Source organism: Neodiprion fabricii, chromosome 2 (assembly GCF_021155785.1).
Source record: "Neodiprion fabricii isolate iyNeoFabr1 chromosome 2, iyNeoFabr1.1, whole genome shotgun sequence".
NCBI classification, from domain to species: domain Eukaryota; kingdom Metazoa; phylum Arthropoda; class Insecta; order Hymenoptera; family Diprionidae; genus Neodiprion; species Neodiprion fabricii.
Window position 1 is genome coordinate 14,491,036 of NC_060240.1, and position 10,948 is coordinate 14,501,983.

At 35.7% G+C, this 10,948-nt stretch overlaps 2 protein-coding genes across 3 annotated transcripts; both read right to left on the reverse strand.

The window, feature by feature from the left end:
* Positions 1-3,672: 3,672 nt before the first annotated feature.
* Positions 3,673-9,477, reverse strand: LOC124177017 (BLOC-1-related complex subunit 7). 2 transcript variants are annotated; one of them, XM_046559027.1, is made up of 3 exons: positions 9,117-9,477; positions 8,898-9,024; positions 3,673-3,728 (listed from the first exon to the last, which is right to left on the reverse strand). In XM_046559027.1, exons 1-3 carry the CDS (start codon positions 9,252-9,254, stop codon positions 3,688-3,690), a joined length of 306 nt encoding a protein of 101 aa, XP_046414983.1. In that variant the 5' UTR covers positions 9,255-9,477; the 3' UTR covers positions 3,673-3,687. The 2 variants fall into 2 exon arrangements, with proteins under 2 accessions (XP_046414983.1, XP_046414982.1); XM_046559026.1 differs by lacking the exon at positions 3,673-3,728 and having other exon boundaries at positions 8,630-9,024; positions 9,117-9,472.
* LOC124177016 (60S ribosomal protein L9) lies at positions 6,207-7,668 on the reverse strand. Its single transcript, XM_046559024.1, has 4 exons — positions 7,530-7,668; positions 6,995-7,139; positions 6,426-6,753; positions 6,207-6,332 (listed from the first exon to the last, which is right to left on the reverse strand). The coding sequence occupies exons 2-4, from the start codon at positions 7,130-7,132 to the stop codon at positions 6,226-6,228; spliced, it is 573 nt and encodes a 190-aa protein (XP_046414980.1). The 5' UTR covers positions 7,133-7,139; positions 7,530-7,668; the 3' UTR covers positions 6,207-6,225.
* Positions 9,478-10,948: the final 1,471 nt, after the last annotated feature.

Consider the following 10,948-nt stretch of genomic DNA (forward strand, 5'->3'; position numbering starts at 1 on the left):
GAAGTAACAGGAGTGAGACGGGATAGTAAAAAAAAAAATTTGTAACAATAGGGTTGGACGCATGGATTTTGCGACGTTCTTCTTCGTCCAAAGATATCATGTCAATATAATATCATAGGCTTTGATAAAAGTAAATATAAGTGACATTTTAACGATCGGTAAAGACTAACTATAGCGTGCTATTGAATACGGTACGCTTGGCCTTCTCATGATTTTCAAGGCTAACTTATGGGTCATTAAATATGGATTATTCATATTTCATTTGAGAAAGGTTTAAAAGGTGTTTGCAATAGTAAAATATACAATAATAAAACATATTGTGGCATCTCTTAATCGCAACCTTGCATACAGGATCCCACTTCAGAACGATTAATTTTTTTATGTTATTCTTTGTTTTGAGTCAGCCGTCTAGCCAGTAACAAAAAAACACCGATAAAACTCTAGCGTTCCGAAGAATATGAATGTTTTAACGATTCTTTGGTAAATGAACAACTTACTTCCACATTACTTAGATATAAAAGAGTTGAACAACGTCCACAAATATTTACAAAAATGTTAATTAAACGTTTGAATGTATGCGTATCAGACTGGACCAAAAAATCGATTGTATTTTTTCAACTATAAACTACCTAAAATTATAGTTTGACATGAAGAAATAACCTCCGTGAAGAATGAGTCTGACTTCAAAGATTTGAGGTTCCGCATCTGACTTTTGTCTTTTACGTAAATAACGAATTTGCATGAATCAAACGTGAAATATTCTTGTTCAAAGTAATGAATCATATTTATTATATATATGAGTTTATATATTACATATATGGAACATTTCATCTCTATTCTGAAGATTTTTGAGTATGATGTTCTTACCAACCCAAAAAGGGTCTCGGGAACTTTTCCTGATTTTTCTTAGCCCCTGGGAAAATTTATTCAAAAGCACAAAACCAATTACAAATACACCATTTTTTAAAATCTAAATAAATTCAAACTGATTCTATGATTCAAAATGTGATTTTTTAGCAAGACACGATAATGGGATCTCAATATTTACTATTGTTTTTGGAAGTTTTTAGTTTTTCCATATCAAAATTGTTTTTGCTTTTTTATTTTTTTATATGCCTCGATTTAAATATATTGCAGAATCACGATATTGTTATGAATCCATCATCTATTTAGATCGGAGAATAGAAATAATACTAGAATACTTTTAACGAGAAGTTACTGACGGTAAGATTTTAATTTCACGGACAACCAAATATTGTACTTGCTATTACCGTAAATTAATTTAATTTTAACGCAACCAATTTGAACAATACGAAATGAATTTGACGACACTGGTCTTAATCTTAACTTATTAACTACCAATCTGTAATACTCATTTTATCATCATCACAAATTCAGTCTAACAAAACGTGGTCGTAATTGTAATTCAAGTCGTACAGTTCCGTAATCTAACACTAAACGCAATCGCAACGCATTCGAAACTCATAATCGAACCTAAAATTTCCGAAATTCTAAAAGCCATTCCGCATACGCACATTCGGCAATTTACGACCTACTGAAAAGACAATATCGAATAATCTGCTAATGCTGTTCGATCCAGTACGACACAATTTACAATAAAACGAATTCTACAGGATATCGTGATTCTAATCGTACTTTCCTGCAAATAAAACTGACTAGCTCGTACAGCCTGCCTACGAACTATCATCAAGCACATTTTTTATCATTCTGCTACCATCGTTCTCAATGAAAATTTTATTGTCTACGAAAAATTACAATTTTCAAACTTTATGGTTCAGGAGAAAGAAGACGCTGAAGTTAACCCCAGGTTTCAGTCGCATGTTGCCGAAATCCAGGGATGAATAAGGGCCTGAAGTCCCCGAACTATAAATTTCGATGATTCTCGCGTTATAGCATACGTCAAGAAGTATCATTACTCGCATAAACGTGATAATATGTCGAAGACAGTTCCGAGCTCCTGAGAAACAACGCAACTTGGGATTGAAACCTGCGGCTAACTTCAGCGTCGTGGTAAAAAACGATGCAACGGCGCTCCCTAAGCCGTTGCGCCCTAGGCTATAGCCTCGTTAGCCTAGTAGGTAATCCGGCGTTGAAGATAACAAAAAAATTTCAATCGTCTATGTACCGTGACAATTTCTTGAAACTTGAAAATCAACCGCGCATGCGCCAAATAATTCAATCTCATTGGTCGGCGAAATCTTACCGCAGCGATATTTTAGTCTGCGATGCAGGCGGGCCAACGTACACAAAAAGTGTACGTTTGAATTTTCAAAGAGCACAAGCGTTAAATTCTCAACGTTCTTTGAAGAATCAAGTTTCCGAGTCACCACCTCGATTATTTCAGATTCTAATCTCGAAAATTCGTATCAACTACATCGCCGCCAGAAACAGTTTGTCAGCTGAAAACTCGGGATGACCAGCCTGCACGAACAGCCGATAACAGTCGCGCATGCGCAGTTGATTTTAAAGATTCAAGAGATTGTCCGGGTATATGCACCTACAAGCTATTAGACTATACATACATTTTTAATATCACCAATAAATATTTAATTTTATTATTAAGGAAGTGATTAAAGCAAGCAGCACGGAATTCATCCGGACTGTGCAACGTTGTAATTTCGGGCGGTTACGAAATTCAGACACGTATTCAATGCACTGAGAATGTTTTTCGTATGTAGCTGTATTTCAATTGGCAATTTTACGTAATCCTGTCTGATGTCTCCTCTATGCAGTGCCACTGCTAGAGTAACTCTAACCGCGATCCAAGTAATTGCAGATTTTAATTCATGTAAATTTCTTTGGAAACAAACAGGCTATGAAAAAATCTCTTCTCCTGTTCAACTGTAGCCAATCTAGTCTCTGATAATATACACTGACGTGTTCAAATCTCGATATATTAAAAATAAACCTGACACATGCGTTCAGCTTTGCTTACAACTTCAGCTGTAACCTGTCAGTAATATTTGGAAAAACTACATTGCAATAACCAAATATTTAAAAAATCAGGGTTGTTGCCAACTTAATACGTAATTGATCTTTAAATGTATCATTATCAATTCTAGTTATGCCAAGGTTTTCATAGTACGATGACATAAATGCGTCATCTGATTATCCCATGATAAAGTATTATCAATTACTACTCCAAGATACTTAACTGAATTACCATAAATAATGACACAATTATTTACCATAATGCTTGGAGTCAAGTTATACAATCATCAAAGGTCGATGAGGTGCCTCTAAATCTTTCAGGACAAAGCTGAATTCATCACAGAGATTATTTTTTCACGTAGAACTATAGCTTTAGATAGTTTGAAGCAAAAAAAATAATCATCGATTTATTCTAATATGTACTGATCATATGACTAATAAAAACGATAGCATAGTTTTCTTTCTCGATGCATCGTGCAGCATTGGCGGTGGATTTATGAAGAAATCTCACCGAGCGGACTCAGAAAGTTGACGGAACCTCTATACGATCTCAAGTTCGAGCTCTTGTGGAATGCGACACATTTTTTGAAGTGCAGGTCTTTGCTGTACAACCATGGCGCCAGCGTCAAGTTCTCTTCTATTTCGTTTTACGGAATCCAATTTGACTAGTGCCGCAGCAAGTTGAATTTAATTTTTTTCCATTTTCACCGAAAGACTGGAGAGTACAGCAACCCTTCAGTCTTTACCTACATAGCTACTACATTCTGCTCTTCTGACTTAATTTTGGAGAGCACAACCGCGCTTTACACGCCGCTCTCAGCTTCAGAGCGAAGATTCCGACCCGAGGACGAGTCTTCTCGAGTCCTCTTCCACGGTTATGAAAAATATGTTATTCACTGTCCTAATTACCGTTCTCGCCAGATTCCAATGTTCACTTCACAATAAGCAGAACCCCCACGGCAGGCTTTTTTTATTGTGAATTCCCGCCAACCAGCCACCTACCAACGATGGAAAGATAATTGTTTTGAATCTGTAATTACTCCCGCAAGTGCACAGACTGTTCAATAATTCAACGTTTATATAACACGAACAAATAGTATTGAGATTAGTTATGGTCTTGATTTTTTCATTTCTAAGGATACTTAATTAAGTACCTATGCATAAAACATTTGATACCTGCCGTCCAAAGACAGATGGACTCAAAGTATTCTTAGTAAGTACTTGCAAGTACTTCACAAAAGGAAATCATACACTTCACTACTTCAGAGTCAATCGGCAAATTTGATGGATTATTTTTATTTCGTATTTTTATTTCGGGTAAAAAAGAGCGGTTAATTGATAGATCGTTATTTGCAATAATCTCCAAATTGCACGGCGTCAGTAACATTTGAATGTGACATCCTCAGTCACTCTTTAGAATGAGAAGACTATGGCTGAATCGATGACTCTGTGAATCGTGATATTTATGTTTGGCTGCCAGGGATTTTTAATTAATGAATCACCCTTTGTAACATTATTCACGTAGTTTGGGGATAAAACTATTTCGCCGTATGTTTTCTTTTTTCATCGGACAAAGTTTAAGCCATTGGTTGAAGCAGATACAACATACAGGTTGAAAAGAGTAATATATAACGTCAGCCACTATAAAATACATCCATATTGTACTCCAATCAAGAATTCCGGCACTATACCAGAGGAATTTCCGAAACAATTAATTGAAAAATTCAAGAACCTTAATTTCGTTTTCTTATGAATTTGTAAGAATAAGATAATTTGGTGAGTTTTTGAATCCAAAAATCTATACAACAGTTTAAGTACAGAATGATTTGCTGACGACTGCGTTATCAGTCTGTTAAAATACAACACATTTATGGTCACGTATTACAAATGAAACGTCGCAGTTTGCAATCAAAAATGTATTACATCAACTTTTCCAGTATAAATTAAAATATTCCATGACTTAAGGAGCAATTCTTGATTTCCGGGATGAATCTAGGATTTTAGGATATTTAAGAGACAGTAGCAATCCTGCATATTCAAAATTGGATCAAAAACAGTAAAATTCAATTGCTTATAAATTTTCGAATTTTAGTGTTTTACGAAAATGAAAAAATACGACTCTATTATTTTGTCATACTCTACTGTATGCGCGTACGAAAAGAATAAATTCTTCCCATGAACTACCCATATTGTCTTGAAAAAATCCAGTTTATTGAGGTGCCTCCGTATCAATTCCCTATGGATTAACTATAACACTGCCATCCGTGATAATTAGTGATAACTGCCATACAAGTTTCATTCAGTTTCACAATTGGTTGCAAAGATGGAGTTTCTCAATAACTGCGCTCGGTACAATCAATTTTGTCAATTTAGAAACGTTGTACACCGCAAAGAAATTCGGGAAGTAACTTACAGAAGGCCTGAGTTTAATTGAAAAAGGGTTACAAATTTTGGAAAACAGACTCAAACGAAAAAGCGCACTTTTGCTACAAAAGAAGGAATAAAAAAATTATTACAGTCCTACGAGGAAGTTTTGCGTGAGAAGAAGAAATCTTAGATCCGTTAGACGACTTTGTTAGAAATTATGAAGCCTCGTACGTCCAAATAATTTCAGTTTACGTTTTTGGAATTCATAATAACATCATTTTGTGTATTATCCAAGATTTTATTACACGTTTTTCTTATAAATTATTCTTTACTCTAGTCTCCGGTTCCAATATCATATAATTTGTATGCATTTATACAAAATTGTACCTCGAAGGTAGAGCTTATTACCAAAAAATCGGACAAAAATCCTCAACATGTGCTCAAATGTCTACTGGGCCTGAAATTTCTTTTCATCATTTTCCAAGTGAAAATAGCGGAGTTATCGTTAGAAAAACTGAAAACCGCGTATTTTGACAATAACTCCTAGCGAAGTGGAGTTAGAAGTCTAAAATTTGGTACGAGTCAATCATTTACAAACAGAATACAGTAGGTTACTTGCAGAATACATTTCAAGTGGGGGAATTTTGACAGGACGGTTGTAAGATGACACAAGAATTCTGACAGCATGCAATTCACCAGTATTGTTTAACCTAATAATATACTGGTAACTAATTTTTGCCAAAGTACCAGCAGTTCATTCAGTTAATGCTTCTACAATTATAGCCAAGTATTCGAAGTGCTAGTAAGGATGAACGCTTTATGTCTGATTCTGAAAAACTTTTCGATCAGTTTTATTTCACATATAAATTTTAATTATTACACGAGAATTCAGTGCGTCAAAAGTTTTTATTCGGCATCTTGTACAACTGTGGTTTTCTCAGAAACATATAGACCGTCCAAGAATTTTCTGATATCCTTATTTTTCACGGTCGTGGATTGCTGGATTAGTGCAGCTGAAAAGTAATATGATCACGTTAGAAATTAGGTAAGTTTTATAAACTTGGGTAAATAATATTGCTGAAATCTCGTGATGAGTTTTAACTCACCAGATCTGGAAACATCTTCCAAAGAATTTCCTTCCAGAATTAGTTCATCCTTTTGTTTGGCCGAGTTAGCTACAGTGACACCGTTAGCCATCTTGACTCGTCGGATGAATTTCTCACCAAGGAAATTACGAATTTCAATTACAGAGTTGTTTTCTGTCGTGACGCAGTTTATGGGGAAATGGGCATATACTGCACGCATTTTGTACTGGTACCCCTTAGTCACACCCTTCAACAAGTTTTCAATGTGCGAGCAGACGGTGCGCACAGCAGCCAGCTCCTTTTTGGTTCCAAACCATTTCTCAACTTTCAATAGCCTCGGGTTTACCATCTAAAATATCAGGAAAGCAATAATATGTCAACAAAGAAAGTAACCATTAATCTACCTTTGATATAGCTCATTATAAGTATCAGTATGGATTTATCATTTATCAATTTAAATGAAGGGGAATCCACAAATCATCATCAACTAATCAAAAATAATAGCAAATATATGAATTCAACTATTCATAACAGCTGAATTCAAAGATTGTTTAAAAATCGCACATGAAATTACTGTCTGTAATACTTACGTGAATGTCAAGTGCCAAGTGTTTGAAAGATCGTTTCAAGACACCTCGTGGTCCCTTGACAGTGACTGTCCGCGACTTCACGGAGACAGTCAATCCCTCAGGGATTTTGACTGTTTGGTTGGTGACGATCTGCTTCATCCTGCAGCTATAAGAAAATAATTACGAACATTTGGAAACAATAAACACAAGTTAAGGAATACGCATTGCATTGAAAATTTGTAACGTTTCAGAATTTTTTTTCTGAGACAATCGGCAATCTGTGTCTACGGTTGAAAATGAGCAAGATTACATCTCTAATTCGAATAAGACTAGAACAAACGAAAATTACAAATAACACCACGAATTGTATTGTTGACAACGAGTTCCGAGAGAGGTTAGGATGTAATTTGTCGTATGGCACAGTGCAATTCAAGAAAATATTAGAAAATAACAACACAGCACGGAATATTGAACGTTATCTCGGTGCTAAACAATCAAATTGTTCAGATTTACACAAAGATGAGCTCAGATTCAAAATCGCAATAAATTCCGTTACCTGACACGCACTACAGAGCGACCGGAAAAGAGAAGGCAAGAGGAATTTTGTCTACACCGGCATAGAGAACCTGGGGGTTGAGAAAGGAAACAATGCGTTGCGCAGACCTCTGGTCGTTGTGAATCTTGCCTCGAATTTTATCCGCGTGGCGCTGACGCTGCACATCTCTATTCTGATTGGTTCCTCGACTCAAAATTGTGATTGGTTCACGAAAACTTTATAGATTCGCCACGAAATGGCTGCAGGTCGTGGGACATTTTGAATTTCACATATAAGGAAGATAAAAGTAAGGAGGACAATATCCGTGACAATATCATATGGGCCCGGGTTTCAACTACAAATGTGTCCTCCACAAAACAGCAAATATTGACTCAATAAGTCACCAAAATGGCGCTGATAAACAATAAGGGTTAAGTCTGAACTTGGCCGTTATAGATGAAGTGAAGTATCAAACATAGTCTATGGTATCAAAGGAAAGTAGCAAAATATAGTAGTTCTAATGACTAGATTAGTTGATAAAAGTTCCCTAAGTACATGGTCAACTGCTAACGTAGTGAAATGAAAATATACTCGATATAACATGAAAACTTGCTATAAGACGTTATTGATATTCAATCCTCAATTTCAAATTTTTCAATGATAGATTTATTAAATAGAAAATTAACTTTACTCAATTGGGACTTGAAAATGGCATTTAATAAGTTTTTTGAAAATATCTCTTCACAAAGTGGATATTCAAGTTTCTCCGTTTAATTCTCTCCTGCTCTATCAATTCTTTGCGCTATCTTTTAAATGTGTCCCGTTTGCTACAGCAATGCCATCTTATATGTAATCTACCTTGTATATTGACACGATACGGCTACAATTCGCAGAATGATCTCCAGTCACCTCTTGGTCGTTGACCTATTATATTGGAGCTCGGTTTTAAAACTGTTTTCTGATATATTCGTATTATAATTATAAGTCGATTATATATTGTATGTTCAATATCTTGAAATTCAACATTCATAATACAGCTCATCATTACAGGAACCAGATCTCAGATCAAAGTATTTCATTTTACATTTCCATAAATTATTACGTTTCCCAAACATTTTTTATCTTATTCTCAAGTTTTTTTATTACTTAGTTGGTAATTCCACATCCAAATGACCAGTTCAGAATGTGGCCACATTTTTGTGAACATTATAGCTAGATTGAGCTATGAATTTGCTCCAGAGAGTAGTTATATAGCTGTAATGATGAAATATCCCCTCTACCTATAGATTATAATGAGTTCTAAATTAAGAACGCTTGAATTCCTTGGTGAAATACTTCATCTTTGCATGGCACGTGCTTGTTCAGTGACTTCTTCTAGCTTTATGCAACTCTTCTCAATAGCATCTAGTTGATATTCGTAGTGAGCAGTCATGAGGAGAACCTTTCTCAAATATGTGTCCGAATTCTCCAATGTATGTTCTTGTGGAGTAAAGTTCTTCATAGATTGCATTAAAATCTATATCAACAAATTTTTCATAACGTATACATTTACAATACTTGGTGCGTAATAATATCATGACAGTACTTAAAGAAATTATCCAACTTTACCTCGCTACTGCGTGATCCTCGTTGTATTTGCCTCGCTAACGAAGCTATGTTATTGACGTTAACTTGCACTCGATCAGCTAACCTCATTTTGGAATCAACGAACAGGCTTCGAGCACTTGTACTAGATGCTGAGGCCATGCTAGGCTATATTTATTCGCTTTTGTTACTCACGGGTGCAGACTGATGTCCGAAATTGACTATTCGATAGTAGCAAGTATTTATTCACATTTTTGTTTCTCTCTTGATGAAAGACAACTCGTCGAAGTATCAACCAACTTACGTGCCTATATTATGGTACGTTCCATGCACGGCGCACGCGTCGCTAAGAGATGCCGCCAATGAAAATTACTCCATAGGTCACCAGATTCTCTCGAATCTTTTCGCATCTGATTTTCCGTGCATCATAACCTGGCTTTGCTCCCACAACGTCATTTTCCATGGCATCACAATTTTAGCTTATGGCTAATGTTAATTGACATACAAAATCGCAAGAACGAAACAATTCAAGGAGTAAAGAGAATGTAGGGAATTTCCTTTGAACCTACCATATGATTGGTTTATCTCGTCGTGGTTCCTCGTACCGAATCGATACGGTGTAAATATGGCCTGCATTCATACTTAGAAACCATGCCCCGCGAATAGGAACTAATGCAACAAAAATACCATGGTGTGTTTTGCTTTGCTGCTATGCAAGGTGAAATTTTTTATTTCGACAATCGCGCAATGTGCTTGAATACAAAATTCGCGATAAGTTATACACTATTGTTTAAAAATATAACATATGTTACATTATAACCCACATTAGTAATTAAAATGTGTAACGTATCAAGAAGGAATTACTCAATCGAGTAATAACACCGGGGCGAAAATGAATAATCATAAATCTAATCAAAAAGCTTTAGCCTTGATCTGAAACCTAGTTGGCTCGTGTCAGAAATGTAGATCAGGTGCGCATGCCATTATGTATTATACATAATTCAAGTTAATTATGGTCGCATCATTTTTACTATACTCGCGTTTATATTTGGCAGCGTAATATTTAATTTAGATGGGATAACTAATATCACTTTCTACGTTGGAGACAACCTGAACGGAAAATAAGAACAATGCACAGGGAGAAATAATTTCATTAACTTGATTCATGCCCCACTTTGCTTATTCCTCAAAAGCACCTTTATTGCATTCAATTACTCGTTCTGTCAGTCACGTGACATTAAAGGCAAACATCACATTGCCATCAAATTTCCGTATTCACCGTGGCTTAATGTCTCTGCACTCAAATATCCGCGTATTTTGAGCAAATATTTCTACATCAAAGACAGCAAAAACATTCGACGACCTAACGAGATTTATTCGTAGTATTGATACAGCGGGGATGTAACACTGCGACGTTGAAATCCATTATCGATTGGCTTCCATGGCATTGCAGAGACTCTTCGCGGAAATATTTGTATTATGTATCGTTATTCCTGGAATCGATGTCATTTTATTTCCAATCAACTGTGGATACTTCAGGTGCACAGTGTTATATAGAATGTAATTAATAATACTCGGAGAAGTGGTCTCTTTTAAATTTATTCGATTGCCCGCATCTTCAGTTCGCGTATCAAAGATCGCCAGCTGAATGAAATTAGATTTCTTTTGTTTCGCTAAACAAAAGGCTTTGTATCTTGATCATTCAATTTCAGTTGGATCTACTAAAAACCAATAATCAGTTCTACCCACCTTAACACAAATATCGCCGAAGCGGTTTAACTTTACGCTTTGCATATGCATCAACTTAGAGTTGCTGAGCTTTTAGTCGAGAGAATTGTCAAGGTTCACAAAGTAAG